Source organism: Pollicipes pollicipes, unplaced genomic scaffold, assembly GCF_011947565.3.
Source record: "Pollicipes pollicipes isolate AB1234 unplaced genomic scaffold, Ppol_2.1 Scaffold_4002;HRSCAF=4701_pilon_pilon_pilon, whole genome shotgun sequence".
NCBI classification, from domain to species: domain Eukaryota; kingdom Metazoa; phylum Arthropoda; class Thecostraca; order Pollicipedomorpha; family Pollicipedidae; genus Pollicipes; species Pollicipes pollicipes.
Genome location: NW_023596420.1, coordinates 38,876,954 through 38,896,816, shown reverse-complemented (window position 1 = coordinate 38,896,816; position 19,863 = coordinate 38,876,954). Strand labels below are relative to the sequence as shown.

At 54.2% G+C, this 19,863-nt stretch overlaps 1 protein-coding gene across 1 annotated transcript; it reads left to right on the top strand.

Annotated features, from left to right (window-relative positions):
• Positions 1 to 14,365: 14,365 nt before the first annotated feature.
• On the top strand, positions 14,366 to 17,844 carry LOC119094471 (esterase E4). Its single transcript, XM_037217528.1, has 3 exons — positions 14,366 to 14,392; positions 15,633 to 16,053; positions 16,468 to 17,844. Exons 1-3 carry the CDS (start codon positions 14,366 to 14,368, stop codon positions 17,739 to 17,741), a joined length of 1,722 nt encoding a protein of 573 aa, XP_037073423.1. The 3' UTR covers positions 17,742 to 17,844.
• Positions 17,845 to 19,863: the final 2,019 nt, after the last annotated feature.

The window sequence follows — 19,863 nt, the reverse complement described above, 5'->3', positions numbered from 1 at the left end:
CGAGACGCCAAGCTCGCTGAAGGTGTGATCTGACGACTGTCACGAGACGCCAAGCTCGCTGAAGGTGTGATCTGACGACTGTCACGAGACGCCAAGCTCGCTAAAGGTGTGATCTGACGACTGCCGCGAGACGTCAAGCTCGCTGAAGGTGTGATCTGACGACTGTCACGAGACGTCAGGCTCGCTGAAGGTGTGATCTGACGACTGTCACGAGACGCCAAGCTCGCTGAAGGTGTGATCTGACGACTGTCACGAGACGCCAAGCTCGCTGAAGGTGTGATCTGACGACTGTCACGAGACGCCAAGCTCGCTGAAGGTGTGATCTGACGACTGTCACGAGACGCCAAGCTCGCTGAAGGTGTGATCTGACGACTGTCACGAGACGCCAAGCTCGCTAAAGGTGTGATCTGACGACTGCCGCGAGACGTCAAGCTCGCTGAAGGTGTGATCTGGCGGCTGTCACGAGACGCCAAGCTCGCTGAAGGTGTGACCTGACGACTGCCAGCAGACGTCAAGCTCGCTGAAGGCGTGATCTGACGGCAGAAACGTATACGGACGTCTGATAGTTCGGCACGAGGCCCGGTGGCTGGACGGCATTTGTCCAATTCCTTGTTCGTACCGCTCTTTACTGCACCAGCTAATGCGCTTTTTTAAAGATTGTGAACGGGTGTACGGTAGTAGCGGGTAGTAGCGGGTGTAAAGTAGGAACGGGTAGTAGCCGTTCTACGCCGTTCCACATGCTCCCACGCCCATGCCCACCTGTATCACCTAATGACACGCTCGGACCTATGGGCCGTTTGAAAAGGTCCACCGACAGTACGTGAAATCTAAATAAACTGCTAACGACGGAACTTGCACGAAACTATTTCTACGCAGCATTAGCTCTGATGCAAGAGCGTCTAGTGCATAAACTTCTACGTGACAAAACCTCTAACGCAAAGGCCTCAACGAGAAATAGTTTCAAACGCAAAAAATAGCGCATCAACTTCCATATAACATAAGTTGCAACCTAGGGGCTTGTACGTACCATTATTTCTACGTGACATTATTTATACGCGACAAAACTTCTGACGCGAAAACTTCCACCAATCAAAATCTACACCCGATTCAAGAACTGCCACGTGATGCTTGAAATCAGCAATGTGAATATCGGTTTTTTACCAATCCCTAGATACCGGAATGGAAAAATAAAAGTTCATTGATATCCCGGCAAATCGGTAAACGATATCCTTTGTATACATTTAGTTGACATTCCTCTATGCCTATGCCAACAAACTCACATATACATTACAAACGTCTATGCATTTCTTAAACTGCGGCAACTGGGCACATGCTAAAAACAATACCATAATTTATTTCCCAAATTAATTTCGAAAATATCAAATTTCATTTCAAACAGGCGCCCATCACCGGTTGGGATGCGGTATGGGTGTCGTGTTCCGACTGGCTAGTCAGAAGCCACGAGCTGGCTTCCTGAACCCGGCCAGCTGCAACTCATAAATCGAGGGAGGGGGGGGGGGGGCAACATAGCAAGTTACGACCAAAAAGCTGCTCCACTGTAAGTAGGCCAACACCCCTATGGCTATCTCTACGTAGCACGTACGTATCCTTTCACGCCTACACCAATAGTTAGCACGGACCATGGTAAAATGCTCTTACACTTGCCCTGCTTCTGTACCACAAATATCACGCACAGACGCACACCCACACGCACGCGCACGCGTAAGCGCACGCCCACGCCGACACCCCCCCCCCCCCCCCCCATTGACACCCCGCCATATTATATGTATATATATATACGCTTGTGTATATATACATTATATATATATATATATATATATATGTTTGTCTTCAAAGAATGTTTGAACCAGAAAAGCAGGCGCGCCGTCCCGACCCAATGGCCGGCCCGTCTGATGCCACGGCACCGAAACTGACACTGCGCTTCTGACGACACCGACGCCGGCACTGACACTGCGCCCCTGACGGCACCGGCACTGACGCTGGGCTCCTGACGGTGCCGACACTGACGCTGCGCTCCTGACGGTGCCGACACTGACGCCGCGCTCCTGACGGTGCCGACACTGACGCTGCGCTGCTGACGGTGCCGACACTGACGCTGCGCTCCTGGACGGTACCGACACTGACGCTGCGCTCCTGACGGTACCGACACTGACGCTGCGCTCCTGACGGTACCGACACTGACACTGACACACAGCCCTTGACGGCTGCACAGCACGTGCGCGCGTAAATCCCCCTGCTCACCTGTGAATGGTCAACGCCAGACCCAGCGTGCGCTCCCCAGCAGAGATCCAGGGCAGCCGCTCTATATCCTACCTCGCGACGCACGCGGGTCAGGCTCGCACCACCGCACAGCACCGTCCGCCGGCCGCCGCCGCACCCCCGCCCGCCGGCGGCTCCGTCCACACGGGCCCCGTCCCCGCACCACCGTACCGCAGCGGCAACCAGCGGCCTACCTCGACACGGCGGAATGCCGTGTGGAAACCAGGACCCGTAGCCTCTGCCCGGGCGACGGGATTCTCCGCCGGTCCGCACAGTCTCTGACATCGTGCACAACGAGCTAACGGGGCTGCCAGCGCGGGTGCGGCCCCGGCGGCGGGCGGAGTGGGGCGCCGGGGACGCAGATCTCCGGTCTAGCGCAGGGGTAGTGTGTCTGAGAGTGCACGTGTGAAACGGGTACGGGCCACGATCGCACACCGGAGCACATTACCGCTATGTTTTGATCTGGGCTCTGTGGTATGCGGAGCACAGGTAAGCGTGAAGGAATGGGTCGGTGAAGATGCAAGCTTGCGTCAGATATTGTGCCGTAATCTAATCAGTGGCGTGGGTGGTTTCGAATGGCATATCATTTGGTATGTCAACACCAGGAGCCGGTACAAATTTCCACACCGGAGGCACTAGAGCGTCAATCAAGAACATTTGATCCCTTTTTATTTTGACAAACTAGCGGCGATTGAGCGCTCCATGATAGATGAATACATGCTGATCTGCTTTTCCTATTGTTGGTGTGACTGATGCGGCCCAATCAGGCCAGTGGCTGCATTTGCTTACCAACCGAACAGTCTGAAGTTCTAGTACTGCATAGACCTAAAGTAACGTATAACTTTACCCTCAATCAATGTCGATTCCGTTGACCTGAGACAAGGTTTGCCATCTGGCATGCATCTGATCATTGGCCTGATAAGGTCAAACATTTGTAACCACATTGCAGCGGTCACATTTTTCTTTCAATCTTCGCGTAACGAGCCGTTATGTAATGGCGAGGCTAGGACGAGGAGAATTCAGGCGTGGTAAGATGTTAACAGATGATATGATTTGATGTGCTTACCACACCAAAAATGGCACTCATTTTTGTGAACGTTGTTGACCCCGTGTCACATTGTGTAGCTCCGGGATGAATCACAATATCGTAAGACGTTGGCGGCCATTTGGATGCATTTTCGGGGTTCATTAACGCGACCGGATAGCGTTATTGTCGCGCCTGTTTGCAGGCGGCGAATCCTGGTCATGTGATCCTGTCGTCTTGACGTCTTGGTCGAGTCTTCCCAGGGGTCCTTACATCAAAACTGGCATGCCATTGGACGCTGGCTAATGCGTTGCAGGCATGTAATATTACGCTAAGGAAACCGCGCCTGTCTGGCTCCCCTTTGACAGTCCATCGACAACTGCTTTTGGCTCCTGGCCGGATTTGGGGGGGGGGGGGAGGCACGGGAGGCTCATACCGCCACCCAAAAGACGCGGGAGGGTCCTCTGCGCTCTGCGCGGGAGAGCACGAATCAAAGGGCGCGAACCGGTAACAAAGTGTAGACGGTAGAACGGATCAATTACAAGCTGATCATGATCCTCAAAGAATGAATTCATCGCAAACGAGGCCCATATGGCCAAATGGCTGCCATTTTCGAGCTCTCAGACCGCGCAAAAATGCGGGTGGGCCCTCATAAATGTGTCCTCACAGTCGTCATAAATATTTTAATATAGAGAGTGCCTGATAACCACCAATATATGCCTCCTAGTTTGCAACGGGGCCTACCAAGCCAAAAAGGGGCTTGTTTAGCACGATATTGGCCCTCCTAATCAAGAGCATAGACTACTTTGTTCATAAAGGTAACCTCGTCACTGATGCAACGGGTCTCTTGACGTGGCTGAGGGTCTTCCGAGCCCGATTACTACTCTTCAACTAAGTTATGGGGTCCTCATTGATCAGCATTTTGGTAGTCTACGGGTAGCTACAATGGCTTTAGGTTGGGAGAAGGTACACCATCATCAAAAGGGGCCTGCGGGCAGGGGGTGGACAACTGGCTATGCCCCCCCCCCCCCCCCTCCTCTTCCTGCTGCGCCGCCCCTCAGCACCATGCCGATAATTCACTAGTGGTCATCTTCCCACAGGTGTGGTCGGGGATCTTGGAGCCGTTGCTGGTTGTGGGAAGACACTGGTTGTATTGCATCGGAGAGGCTCGCAACTCATACAGGTCCACACATGCTCACTGTCGGGTCACGGACGCGTGCATCCTAAGCACGTGTCCCTGGGAGACATTGTTGGAAGAACTGCCTTTCGAGTGTTCAGGATGCACGTGGGTTGGCGTGTGGGGCGCTCACGTGGGGACCAACATGTTGCGTAATAGCCGCAGTTACGTATCTCGCAATGCCCACTCGGGGCGGCTGCGGGCCGTAACCCGAGATGCGTCCTATTACGGACCGGTCCCGGCGTGCGCTTCCTTTATATGACATGGAGAGAAGGCCTTCGGTCCCACACAGCACAGATAACCGGGGGATAACCGACATTGACCGTGGGTTAATCGATAGGTCCTTTGAATTTCTCGGGCGGTATTTGACCGTCTCGGAAACCGCTATAAGGATCCCCGCAGTCTAGGCACCAGCTCGTCAGGCGCCTGACGCAAACCGATTCTCAACAGAAACTGCTCGCGGTGCTTTCAGAGCGTTGCTGGGTTAAAAAACAGTTCAAAGCATAAGCCGGGAATAAAAACGCAAAATGAGCGTCCTTTGCATTGTATATTTCTCCCGTTTGCCGTAAACGCTTCCCTCCGCTGCTCTGCGTCAACTACAACTTTGGTCCCATTGATCAGTCGACCCAGCTCAACCCATCCCGGCCCACAGGCTTCTCTTCACGAGCTCGGTCCGTGGACCAGGGCCGCGTCCATCAGGGGCAGTGCAGAGCGGCGGCCGGCATGGGGTACACTTACCGCAAGATCCTTGTGTAAAATATGACTCTGAGTGTCGGCAATGCATCTCATTGTGAAGTGGCTATACGAGCATTGTTGTTCTCAAGAGGTGTTCACTACTTAACTTCATTGGAAAAGGGTACCATGAGGCAACATTTGGTAGCAGCCGTAAACAACAAATGCACATTTACGCATTTATTTTGCTCGCGGCATGGTGTCAGTCAGATGAAGTTCCTGTCCTAATGTTAAAACACAATGACTTATCAACATTAAAACAGCTTATCCTGACAGGTAACATTACACGACATTAGCCGACAAAAACACCCATCACATCCGACATCCATCTCTTTGGACACCATCTTACTGAAAAACAGGAGCATGGGTAAGGTGTCTCTTACTGGCTGCACGCCATTGTCGATCACATGCAATCAAGACTGCGTGTGCAGGTACGACAACAGCATATGGCGAAGGACAGCCTCCTTTCTCGATACCTCGGACACAAAACAAGTATACATCAACGCGTCTTCCGCTCAACACCGCCGCAATCAGTAGTCGTCCTTTTGACACGCGCCTGTTGTCATGACACAGTCGCGTGTCCTGCTATCACGTCCAGGGCTGAGCGTTACTGAGACCGGTGCGGACAGATCACATACCGCACCGCCTCAATGCAGCCGGGAGATACCGCCGAACGCGCACCCAGAACAGTGCGGTTTGGCGGGCCGCCAGAGTGGCAAATGCGCCAGAAGCAGCCAATAGATCAGGTCGGGCCTTAAAACAGCAGCTCGCTCTGAAACAGCACATAGCTCTCTGGATGGAATGTGTTAAGTGCGCCAACATATCTAGCTCACAAAGCACGAAAAAGGCTTGTTACTGAATGCAAGAAATTTAAAATCCACAAATTTATACCTCATCATTCAGTTTTACAATCGGTGCTACTGAGGGTCAGTTTTCATCCTTGCGCTTATTGAAACAACCCAATTTCACACCTAAGGACCGAACGTGATCTGAGGAGCGTTTGCATCAAATGATGAATCGGTGAAGACCAAGTAATGAGCTTGACTTCATGGTGAAAATATTGCACATATTATCGACGAATTAATTTGGTTTTAAATTGCTAGCGTTTGATTTGGTTTAAGACACAGTCCCACATGAAACATCAGATAAGCAGTCTTCCAAATGGAACAAAAATACATCTGCACGAGCGCAAAAGCAATCGACTGAGCAGCTTCCAACAAAAAGACTGGCTCAAAAGAGACGAACTGAATGGTAAGATCGGCACAACCGGAGTCTTAACGTACTAAAAAATCTAACATCATTTCCACTCCTGTCCATTGCGCAAATTGGGTCCCAGTATGGGCGCGATTGTGATTGTGATGGCGCCACAGGCGTGTACTTCAATGTTTATACAGCAGAGCACACATAACACGACCACCTGACTCACGATCAGCAACGGTCCCGACGGGCCCGATAGTCATGGGCCACAGGTGTACCGGTCACCGGTCACTAGTGTCAAGAGCCCGGACAGGCCGGCCATGACTAACGACCACAGCGACCGCCAGGTGGCAGCGCCGGGTGCCACTTCGCCACCAGGTGGCGCCGGCCCACGTCGGGCGCCGGTCCGACCGTCGGCCCCGGCCGCGCCCAGCGGCGCTCCAGATGGAGCGGACAGCGTCGGCGTCGGCGGTCCCGGACCGGTCTGCCTCCCACCGCGCACCGACACGAAAGACATGCTGGACGGCGCCGCGCCGCGCGCTTCGGCGGCGCCCGCTGACACCGGCCGCCTGAGAGCTCCCACCGCGTGCGGGTGACACACGGTGTACGGGTACGGGTGACGGGCTGACCTAGGTGAACGACTCGTGGCCGCCGTCCCGGTGCACGACGATGACGGCGCTGGCGGCGGCGGGGGCGGCGGCGGCGGCGCGTCGCACCGCTGGCGAGCTGGCCGACGCCAGACTGGCCGCACTGCCGCCAGAGCCCAGCCGGCACGACTGGAAGGAGGCGCTCTCGTCCAGGCTGACGTCGTCTGCAACGGCAGCAGCCGGCTGGTAAGGCCACCGCTCAGACTCACGCCGCGCGCCGTTCGCTCCAGCACGGCGTCTTTCGACGAGACAGTCACGCGGCACTGGTGACGGCGGGAGACGGCACGGAGCCGGGACGGGACGTCTGTGCACCCGCGCCGGAGATGCACGAACAACATGGATATCATGGCCCAGCCTGCTGATAAGCCACAAACACCCCAGCTCACCCATTTGCTGGCGGTAGCTTGACCGATACAAATGTGCATCGTTCCATACATATGAAAATAAACATAGCCGAACGTGTACACATACAACGCGGTGTGCCTTGTGCCAGCAACACGAGCTTCTAAAACACATCGTCGTCGTCAAGCTTACCTGTCCAGATAATAACATTTAACGACGGCCGACGACAACAATGCTACAGCGTCAAGCCACGATTAGCAACGACGCTTGGTAAGCATACGCCATCCCACGCACCACTCAGGCTCCAACAACGTCTGTCTACATACAAACACTTCACCGCAACTCCGCACTGCAGTCGACGGAACAGCCGGGAGCATTAGCCGGCCGGGAGCGGCCGGTTACTGGGGTTGGGTCACCATAGTAACAGCCTGACGACAGCTCGGCAGGCCCCTCTGCGCTTGCCCATCAGCAGAGCGTGAATGTACAAGGAGCGCACAGTATCGATTCCGTACACACGCGTGCCTCTTTACTTGATTGTGACAGTCCCGGCATCGGCCGCCTGAACTCTACCTCACGCGCGCTCTGATGACCTCATTTAGAGATATATATTGAGTAAGACACCTGTCTTTAGACAAAGAAAACTAAAACACCTAACGACGTTGTCAGCAAAATGACCCGTTAAAGACCTATCGTTCACGAGACTCGGTGGATTCCGAGCCAACCCCAACTGACTGGTACGCGAGCGTCTCCCGGTAGCAAGGTCACTCCACAACTGACTGGTACGCGAGCGCCTCCCGGTAGCGAGGTCACTCCACAACTGACTGGTGCGCGAGCGTCTCCCGGTAGCGAGGTCACTCCACAACTGACTGGTACGAGAGCGTCTCCGGTAGCGAGGTCACTCCACAACTGACTGGTACGCGAGCGTCTCCCGGTAGCGAGGTCACTCCCCAACTGACTGGTGCGCGAGCGCCGCCCGGTAGCGAGGTCACTCCCCCAACTGATTGGTACGCGAGCACCTCCCGGTAGCGAGGTCACTCCCCCAACTGATTGGTACGCGAGCACCTCCCGGTAGCGAGGTCACTCCCCCAACTGACTGGTACGCGGGCACCTCCCGGTAGCGAGGTCACTCCCCCAACTGACTGGTACGCGAGCACCTCCGGTAGCGAGGTCACTCCCCCAACTGACTGGTACGCGAGCACCTCCGGTAGCGAGGTCACTCCCCCAACTGACTGGTACGCGAGCACCTCCGGTAGCGAGGTCACTCCCCCAACTGACTGGTACGCGAGCACCTCCGGTAGCGAGGTCACTCCCCCAACTGACTGGTACGCGAGCACCTCCGGTAGCGAGGTCACTCCCCCAACTGACTGGTACGCGAGCGCCTCCGGTAGCGAGGTCACTCACGATCGGACTCACCGTCGGCGAAGTCACTCACGGTCCGACTCACCATCGGCCAGCGAGAGCCGGCGATCGGCTGGCAGCGGCGCGTCGAGACGACCGGCGGCGGCGGCCTCCTGCCGGGCGACGGGCGGCGCGGCCAGCTCCGCCGGTGCCGACGCCTGCCGCCGGAGCGAGCCCTCACTGGACGGCGAGGACGGCGAGAGCTGCGCGCACTGCGACCCGGCCGTCACCTGGTGCAGCAGAAACACCGTCTGATCAGCTGTACACGGTCATGAAGCGATTCGGAAGACCCGGCCATCACCTTGGGCAGCACCAATACCGTGTGACCAGCTGTACGCAGTCACACAGCCGCCCGAAAGTGCCGGTCGTCATCTTGCGAGGACGGTAAGAGGGAACAAGTGGAGACCAGAGAACCGCGCTGATGAAGCGGCGAGGCCGGGACCTGCGCTGACGAAGCAGCAAGGTCGGGACCTGAGGGCTCACCGCGTGCAAGCTTGTGGAGCGCCGCGACGACGCCGCTGCCGCCGAGTGCGGACTCGACGGGGCGGCGGCTGGAGGCGGAGGTGGCGGTGGCGGTGGCGGTGGCGGTGGCGGTGGCGGAGGCTCGTCCTGCACCTCCAGCTGCGGTCTGCCCTCCTCTCCGGTCACCACAGTCTGCGGCGCGACGCTCTGGGTCACAAGCATCCGAGGGACGGATTCACTCAGCGTGGGGTAGGGGTGGGGGCACCGAGGGAAGGTACGCCTCATTTTGCCGACTACGGTTTGTTTGTTCGGTTACGGTTTCGGTTGCCGACTACGGTTTGTTTGTCAGTTTGTTCTTAGATTCATCAAAGTACACACCAGTCAGCCGCCTCGCCGTTCCAGATTTCTAAAATAACTTCCACACCACTCCAGCCACGTTCAGCAGGTTATCAATACAAGGTGAGCACACAGGTTATCACATGGTGAGCGTCGCCAGACCTTGTGGGAACATTCCGATCTGACTGGCCGATCCGCCACCAGATGACCAGTGCAGGCTCACCTGCCTCGTCTCCTTTGCACGCAGAAATTCGCGTTTTTCTCAGATGCTTTTAATGTAAAGTAGCATTGCACCGATCGGCTACATCGTACTACATGCACAGGGATAATCTTAATATACAAAATTATGCGAAGGCACCTAGGTCATGGGGGACTTCTTCTTTGTGCAGAACCAAAGTGATTTGTGCGGTCAATTTGTGATAAATACTCCCAAACTAGCAATGTCCAATGATCGGATCCCTATCAGACACCTTGGATGATGGGATTCGGGAGAGCAGAACACATCTAATCAGCTGACCATATTTAATCAGCTGGCTTCATCTGACATGGAGCTGACCATGATCCTTGAAGTTTTTTTTCCCAAAATGTTACGGCACCTTTCATGCGCGCAGGGAAGCGCTCCCCTGTTTGTGGCCCGGCGCACAGGTTTGCGACCATTACTACATTTGCCAGGGTGCCTCGAGCTACTATACAGTGTTGAAAACCTGGACGTCATCGTTCAAGTGGTGGAGGTCAACATACAGCGTTGTGAGATGCCGTTCCCATGGATACCGATTGTTTCAATTTCTACTATCCAGTAACTAGTTAGGAAATTGCTGGGGAAGATGCAACTTCGCAGGCGGTCGCGGTTGCAACACTGCAGACGGTGGGGGGAGGGGTTAACTCACACCCCGGCACCATATGGGCACATGCTAACGGCATCCCTCACGAATTCCTGCAAGATCACCTCGGCCGCTCTAGGTAGAACAGCTACGTTTTTAAAACGAGTCCAGATGTTAGCAGCTTTTGGCTGAAAGATTCCGTTAATGTTGCGTCAGGCCACAGAGTGGAGGCGGAGGGCCGTCAGTGGAAAAACCCGGGGCCAGCATTAGTGAATGGTCTGTGCTTCTACAGGGTGTTTCATCTACAGTGTCGATCTTAAAAGGGCCGTGATATGCATAAAGTGACATGCATTTACCAGTTTCGTTATGTTACATATCTTAGAACATTTGGACATTTCTCTTCTAATAATCAATGTCCACCTCCCCCCCCCTCAAAACGTCTTCAAGGCAGCCCCCGGAACGCGAACGCACTCTCCGAATTCCAGAATAACCAGCACGTTCCCCGGCTACTAGTGTATCGCAAATGGCGTATTCAGTCGCTGAGTGCGGGGACGGAGGCCTGCTTCTCGATTTCCCAAACCACAATGATTGCGTAAAAGACGCAATCCAAATGTCCAGCAATCTACAACAGTACTTACCAGATGGCGCACAGGTGGCCTATTTTTGGTATCACTTTTCATACATTCAAAGATATTTTTCAAATCAAACACCCTTAGATAGAGAAGTTCCAAGCTGCGTCCTTCACTTTGATCCATGAGCTGCCGAATTATTTATGCAGCCCATTTCTAATGAACATTGGATTGGTCGGTAAGCCAACGTATTTTGCGAGCCAGGTAAAACCAACATACTTGTCCAGGTTGTCACAGGTCTTACGGGGCCAAGCGACTCGAAAGAATAACACACTATGAAATGGATACCAGGCAAAAAAGATGATAGACTCACACATTCCGAAAAAAATGCACAGCGCGCCAGACCAAGGCTAGCCCCATCAACTGTCAGCAGTCAACGCAGTGTCGCCACTGGATGACAAATTTGAGTATTGAAGCTGAAGTCTATTCACAACATCTGTGATACACAGCATGAAGATTCCAAGTGCAATGCAACGTCACTTTCTTACCAGGCCGTAATATCTCAGAATATCCATCTTGCACATTGGACATGAGTGGTTCTTCAACAGCCAAGGGTCAACGCAGGCCATGTGGAACTGGTGGCTGAAAAGAGATCAGTCGTTAGACGGCCTTAACGTAATGAGTGCCTGTCGGGACGGAGACGGACTTTGCTTTTGTGAGCCGCCGTCTTGCAGACAATGACATTTGATAACGTAATTGTGGCTGTCATTGAGGCGAGCTGCGAAAAGGCATCGACAGGATTAAGAGACGAGTCGTGACTATCGTGAGGCGGAGCTCAATGAGCATCAGCTCCTCATAGCGGCTTTGATCCAACCGCGCCGACGGCGACCCCGTTACCCTTTGAGAGTCTCGTCTTCCTGGAAGCTCTTCGGTGCAACACAACACACAACAACAACACACACACACAACATAACATCTGTAACACACAACAACATAACAACATTCGGTAACTTCGGTAACAACTGTCGCCCCCAGGCGCGTTCACTCGTGTATATGATTGGCCATTGGTGGTGGGAGGGGGGGGGGGACAGTGCCCACCAGCTTCACTTCCTTCCAAATGTGTGTTCCCCAGCGGATTCAGCCGACTTCGTTAGAAAAAAACACTTGTAATCCGTTAGTTTAGTTTTATTCATCAAATGGTCTTGCATTGGAGCAGCGTAGTAGTCGCTCATTATAACTAACAAATAAGACCCCAAAAATACAGGCCTTGTGTGATACTTAAATTTTACAATACTTTTGTGTTGTGTGACGTGCCAGTAATAAATGCTGGGCCTCGAAGCAACAATGGAGGCCAGATGAACGTTGGGTGGGTCAGGTCAGGACACTCACAAATCTATACAAATCGACACTCCTAGTTTTCCATCAGCCATTGGTAGAAATCCACTGTTAACGCAGCAGAAAAAACAACAAAAAACAGCAGGTGGTTTCAGTATTTTCCTATTGCGTATGATAACATGAAACAGATTACATGACGGCCAGAATGTGCGCTGATGGATGCAAATAGTCAGCATGGCTTGAGACGCGGGCACAATGTCGAGTTGCATGATGGGGCATGTTTCCAACAACGCATCTTAAATTGTAAAGACAACTCACCACTCATTTTTTTAAACCGGCACATGAAACTAACGACTATACCATTTTAATAGTCAACCGATTGAGGCCTAGACGAAGTTCACCTCCGATCTCCTAGAACAGTCTCAGAACCATTCCAGGTGAGCGCATCACGCATCTGGGACTGTCATTCGATTAGTTTCAGCCATTCTGGAGAACAATTACATCCATGTTAGGCCCAATCACAGTTTTGACGGTATCAGCGCAGGGCCGTTCGGTTAAGCGCGCTACAAAGAGGAATAACGAAAAGTTACTTCCTTTGTCTCAGGTTGTTTTAGTATAAATTATTTACTGATTCGGCTGCATTCATCAGCACACAGATCAAAGCCAGTCCCATCGTAGAAGGTTCTACTAGGCTCCCAACAAAGGTCATGTAAGGCCAGTTTATGGGTAAGCTTGAGCGCGTAAGCTTGAGGCAAGCGATTATCACGGCCTATCTGTGACAAATAAGTGGGTACGACTTCGTTATGCATGATAAGATGTGCTACATCTTCCAAACCAATGAACACTGGCCAGGCTATCACAAAACACAATATGTAGCGCTATCGAAAGAGCATGCAATTCATGCCCAAGGAGCTGAGCTGACTTGACTTTAACTCGGCTCTGGATCTCGAGATTTGTTAAATTAAGGTATCGCTTTTTCTCATGAGGGCACACGTTTTCATTCTTGTTTTGTTTTAACACGTGCTTGGGTGGGGGTCAAATTGACGCTCTGAAGGTTTTTCCGGAATAGTTTCCGAACAGCGCGGCGAAGCCGCGCCAAAGTTTGCAGAGCTGTAGGCAGTTGCATAGCGGATCGTTTGGTATCAAACATTTAGATATGCCTTCTGAGGTTACTAACCTACAGCAGGTCAAAGTCAGACCATGGATTCAGCGAAGCCACTTTCTAGGGAATCGTTCAATCTGTTGCAACAACGGAGTGTTACACAATGCAATACATCTCGAACATTCTTCCTTAGGCAACACAACAATTGAATGGACAAATTACTTTGACCTAGGGTCAGGTGTAAAGACCGGACCAAGGTCGAACCTAGCCTGTTTTTGCACTCCATGGCTTGTTGCATGGGGTAGTTTCGGTTGCTCATTTGGAATTTATTGAGAACAGAAACCGTACTATACATCTTCTATGGACTTTTTCAGGTCATAATAGGTCACTGACCTAAAATCACCCAAGTCAACATTTTACTCTTTGGAACATACTGTCCAGCGTAACCTTTGCCGCATATTGAAACGTAAAACTCAAAGCAGTATTATACGATTTTAGTCACCATGACCTTCAAAAGGTCAGACAAAGTCGCCGCCCCTAAATGACCCTGTGACCCCTTGCTTGGAACAGTTATCTAGGTTTTGGTGGTCCTTTGGACGCCAACCTCGGGTTTGACCTTTTTGACCTTATTTGACCCGAAGGTCATGACCTAGTAACCTCACAGTTTGACCAAGTGAGTTTACGTACAGAAAAACACCCTGTGAGTTTGGTGTCTCCAGCTTCCTTAGCTCCTGAGATCTCAGGACGTCAAATTAACCCCCCACCCGAGCGACAAGTATCCAACCGACCTTCCAGGCGCTTGTGGAGGCTCAACGCGTGCAATTGGGTTTGGTGGTGTTCCCCCTAAACTGTGGGAATTCTTTTAGGATTTTTCAGCATATTGATGATCTTTCAAGTCGTCAGCCACGCGACAGGTTTCCGCTGAACGATGAACGGTTTTGGAATGGCTGAGATGCTCGTGCTTGTTATTGTACGTTTTTAATCCAAGCAACGGTTACATCCGGAGATAGCATATGGTGAGGAAGAAGTTCATTTCATCCGTGGGTGGTTGAAGGAGACGCATTTAATCCGTTAATACGATGCCAGTTTTGACGCAGGGGCGCTGGGAGATAGGTTCGCCCAAAACAGATGACGAAAAAAAGTTGAAGACAACTTGCGAAACGGTCCGTTGGTTATATTTTGGGCTCCCAAAAAAGAAGCGTCTTTTCAATTCATGTGCAACTATGCTTTGTGTTCCAGCGAATCGTTTTACTACCACAATGACATGGTGGATTTATTCTAATTGCACGATCTGCAATCAAACTTTGATTTGGTGTTCGTTGTACATGCGTCCGCTGTGGAGTTCTTGCCATCGTAATACAATGGCAATGCCCCTAAGAAAAGGCTGAATCCATCGTGCAGAAGTCCCTACAGCTTGCAAAGGAATGACATTATACCAGCTTTTGAAAAGCCTGTTGCATGCATCTGATCAATGAAAGAGCTTCTAGGCTTATTGAAATGACCAAACTACTAACCTTCCATGCATCAACTATGAACAGAGCCACGTGGACTGACAGAGCCCCATCAGGCTTGCAGTGCGATATGCCTTCAATAAACCTCCTCCTCACGGATTGATCCGCGTCTCGTCCTGCCGGCCGTGCGAGGGCGGTGGCCTGCTTCCCGGCAGTGCCCGGTCAGCAGCGACTCACCGGCTCGGTGTGCCCGCACCTCTTCGCTGGGACGCCGTGCTAGAGGTGAGCCCAGCTGCCCGGCCCCCGGCCACCGTGGGTTCAGTGACCTGGCCAGCGAGATGAGCGCTGCGGCGCGGCCGGCCCCGCCGGCGCCTGCTGCACGGCGACGTGGAACGTGAGCAGTGGTCGGCACACACGGCCCCAGTTGGCTGCCGCTCGGAACCACTACCAGCCGGACGGTGGAGGGTTGAGTGCCGGACGGTGGAAGCTTGAGTGCCGGACAGTGGAGGACAGAGCGCCGGACAGTGGAGAGCAGAGCATCGGACAGTAGAGGCAGAGCGCCGCACAGTGGAGAACAGAGCACCGGACAGTGAGTAAGGCTGAGCGTTACGCGGTAGAGAGCTAAGCACCAGCCAGTGGGACTGTGCAGCAGGCTGTCGCGAGGCGCGAGGCGCGGCTGTCCAGACCAGCGTGATGACGTGGTGTGCCGCCGCGCTGCTGGCGCTGCTGGCGCCGCTGGCGGCGCCGGCTGGCGCGCAGGACGCCGCCGTGCCGACAGTGCGCGTGCCGCAAGGCGAGTTGCGCCCCACGCTGCTCCAGAGCGCCTTCGACAACCGCACGATCTACGCGTTCCTGGGCGTGCCGTACGGCCGCGTGACGGAGCGGTTCGGCCGCGCGGAGCCGGCCGGGCCCTGGCAGGGCGTGCTGAACGCCACCACCGACGGCGCCGAATGCGTGCAGTGGGACGAGCGGCAGCAGCGCGCCATCGGCAGCGAGCAGTGCCTCTACCTGAACATATACACGAGTTCGCTGCCGCCGGCCAACCCGACGGCACCGCTCGTCTTCTTGCACGGTGGCGATTGGACGAGCGGCAGTGGCAGCAGCCACTGGTACGGGCCGCGCTACTGGCTCGACCACGACGTGGTACTCGTCACTGTCAACAGCCGGCTGGGCGCGTTCGGTGAGTGCCACCCGGCGGCAGGGGTCCGTCGGCGGTGCGCTCCGTGTGTGGTCCTCAGCCGCGGACAGCGGCGCGATCACTGCTGGTGTCACTGCCACGCGTGAGCGCCTCTGAACGCCGCCGCGCTCAGGTGGGGTCAAAAGATCAGAAAAAATCACTATTTTCAGAATGGCTGAGAGATTTTGCATTAGATCTCTTTTTTAAATATGATTGCCTGAGATGCTGAGAATGGGTAGAACTTGCACGTGGAGGTGAATTTCGGTGTCAGGCGCACCGGCTAGTTGACTTCATTTCAAATTACCTTGTTGACCCAGAGCAGAAAACAACATTGTGCTGATGCTGACGACCCTAAATTTGAGCACGCAGTTCGGTCCCCGTCCTATGAGTCAACCGGCCCTTTCCCTCTGTTGGCAGGGTTTCTCTCGACTGGCGACCAGCAGGCGCCAGGCAACCTGGGCCTGCACGACCAGGTGCTGGCGCTCGACTGGATCAACAACAACATCGCGTTCTTCGGCGGCCTGCGCAGCCTGACGACCATCATGGGCGAGGGCACGGGCGCCGTCTCGGTTCACATGCTGCAGCTGACGCAGCGCGCCAAGAACCTGTTCGAGCGCGCCATCTCGCAGAGTGGCACGGCCTTCTGCCCGGGGGCGTTGGTGCCGGAGACGGTGGCCAACGGCCATGAGCTGGCCGCTCGGCTCGCCTGCCCGACGGGGGACAGCGCCCCAATGCTCACCTGCCTGCGCGACGCTTCAGCCGAGGACATCGCGCGCGCCACGGCCCACCTCAGCGGACAGATGGGCGGCGCGGCGCCGTTCGGGCCCGTCATCGACGCGTACGCTACCGAGCCGTTTTTGCCCAAGCCGCCCAGCGAGCTGATGACCGAAAACAACTTCCGACACAGTCCGTGGATCGTGGGCACAAACCGGGACGAGGGAGCGGATGCGGCTTACGCGCTGCTCAGCGACAGCCAGCAGCTGGAGCGACTCAACAGCCGCTTCACCGAGCTGGCGCCGCAGCTGCTGCACTTTGCGCGAACCGCCGCTGACCCGGCAGCCACCAGCGAGCAGATCAGAAAGCATTATTTTGGCGATCGGCCAATAGATGACAGGACTGCAAGCGAACTGGTCGAGCTCCTCACGGACCGCATGCTTCTGCACTGCACGGAGAAGGCCGCCTGGTGGCATGCCCACTACTCAACGCACAAGGTGTTTGTGTACCAGTGGAACTTGAAAGGCCGCATGCACATTCGCGACCTGCAGCCAGCTCACCCGTCTGGCGCGGATGCCGCGCACTGGCGCCCGGGCCACCCGCGCTTCGCCCGGCACGCCGGCGCGCACAACCTCGGCGTCTCGCAGAAGGACGAGCTGCTGCTCATGTTCTCCAATGAGCTGGCGCCGCTGTACGACGCCAACGACCCGCTGGTGAACGAGATCCGACAGATTTTGAACATGTGGGTGACGTTCGCCAAGACGGGCGACCCCACGCCCGACGTGCACGGCATCGACGCGGGCCTATGGCGCGAGTACTGGGAGTTCTTCTACCCGTTCGACCCGCACTATCTGATCATCGACCGCGACTGGGCGTCCGTCACTGAGCTGAGACCGCAAGCCATTGAATTCTGGGACTCGCTCGGCCTCCGGGAGAACATGTTCAAGCACAAGCTGGTGATGAGGGACGAGCTATGAATGCACGGGTTCATGAAGGCCTTCGAACATTTCATCTGCAAAAGAGCGCAAAGCCAAGCCGCCGCCATTATGCAACTTAAGTAAATAAACGCTACATTGATCAATACATTGCCGTTGTTACTGCCACTGTCGCCACGTGCGGTGGCAAAAAACTGGACGATGTATTAAGACGGGGTCTGTTGCTCCGGTAGGTCATCATGGAGAACGGCAGGTAATACCACTGATCCCTATTATATCTTACGAACAAAATAAATCAAGCCTATAGCGTTGCCCCACATCAGTTCTCGCGGGACGCAAGCGCTTACATTACCGTGAACTCACTGCGCTCCAGTGCCCAGTATTATTGAAATGTGGCAGTCATGACGGGCGTACTTGGTCGCATGGGAGAGACGGTCAATACATCTGAACAGGCTTGAGCCCCCTCCCCCCCCCCCCCCACATCGCTTCTAACCCATAGCATGACACCTTTGGAAGCTGTAGATTAAAAATCAACTTAGAGAACCAAATACTTGTTTAGATGTGTTGAGAAAGTTGCACCCTGTTTGTGAAAAGAATGTCACTTGTACATGGCGTACTGAAGAAAAGCGCGAGTCTTAAAGGTTTTCATTAAAACCCTCTGCCGTGAATGCACCCGACATCTCCCATCATCACGGAAGAGTCTTCAGGATTTGACACATGGCATGAAAGAGAATGCCGCCGACTGTCCGCAGATGCACCCCTGGATCCAACAGGTTTCCGTAGTTCACACACCTCAGGCCTCTATCTAATCGGGGCCCGCTCGTGCTCACTCGGCGGACGCTCCTGTTGGCAGCCAGCCCTCGCGCCTTCACGACGGCGCCATGGGCAAAGCGACTGACCCATGGTGTCGCCCGTCGCGCGTCACGTGTTTTCGTTAGCTCGGCTGGCTTTTTCATAAGCCTCGCTCACTGGATCCTGGACGTCTTTCTGGCAAGGTGCTCCAAGCCAGAGAACCTTAACACATTGGTTATTTCCCAACACTGGCATGACACTAAAAATCAAGTGTTCAAAAAAAAGTATCAATAACTGACGATGCGTAGACAATTTTTCGGAAAATCGGGCTGGCCGGTGAAGGCGACTAGCAACTGACTGCATCTGGATCTTGTTTGAGAGGTCGCTCACGTGAAAACTCGACATTGTCACGCTACTGCCCTTGTTTATGTTCGTCCACATATTATTAAGGCGACTGCCAGGCTGGCTAATGGCTGCGTGTTTGCTCCATCTATCTTCATCTTCTCGTTTTATCCCTCATCTCCCTCCCTCTCACTTGCTTTCCTTTGATTTATTCCCCTCCGTCCGTCCGCCCCCTTCCCCGACCCCGACCCCGACCCCCTCTCTCTCTCTCCCTCTCTCCCCTCTCTCCCTCTCTCCCTCTCTCCTCTCTCTCTCTCTCCTCTCCTCTCTCTCTCTCTCTCTCTCTCTCTTACTCTCTAACATGCCTTAGCCATTATGTTCCAATTTGCACAGAGTGCAAGCGAGAACTATGGTGTCTACGCACTACTAGTGAGAGCCGCCAGGTGTGGACGTTGCAGGGTAACGCATACTGCGCAGCAGGCCCAGATCCACGCAGTGGATGACGCGGTGGGAGACTGCCGCGCCCCACAGCAGCAGCGACGGCCAGATCCGGGTCTAGCGACTCACAACTGTAGGTAAATGCGGCACAAGCCAGGGCTGAAGAGCTATGCACCGCTGAAAATCGCAACGACGCACTGATATGCTGATCGGTTAGTGCCGTCTGCCACTCTACCAGCCACCCCGTTTATGCGTTGAAATGCACATTTGCATGACTCGGCAAAGACCACCGCAAATGGCGACAAAAATCACGAACAAATGCAGCGCGCATGACTTGACAAAATAGCTGAGCTTGACGACTGTTGTCGGTAGCTCGAGGTAAGCCTCGAGCCTCTGATCCACAAACGCCACGGCTCCTGCAGCAAAAACGTTCGAGAGATAAGCGCGCCATCGCGCCCTCCCTGGTCGGTCTCGAAATGTGCATAAGAGAAGTAGAGTTGACTGGTGGGCACCGCGCGAGCCGACGGCGGGACCGGCACGGCCCAAAGTAGGGTGCGAGCAGAGGACATGACCCCGTAGGCCCCAATGGACC

What these genes read in the sequence shown, in the direction of transcription:
- LOC119094471 (XM_037217528.1), top strand. Translation starts at nt 14,366, where the DNA reads ATGGCTGAGATGCTCGTGCTTGTTATT. An exon ending in AGATGCTCGTGCTTGTTATT is followed by an intron (nt 14,393 to 15,632) that starts GTACGTTTTTAA and finishes GCTGGCGCGCAG; the next exon opens with GACGCCGCCGTGCCGACAGT. An exon ending in CAGCCGGCTGGGCGCGTTCG is followed by an intron (nt 16,054 to 16,467) that starts GTGAGTGCCACC and finishes CTCTGTTGGCAG; the next exon opens with GGTTTCTCTCGACTGGCGAC.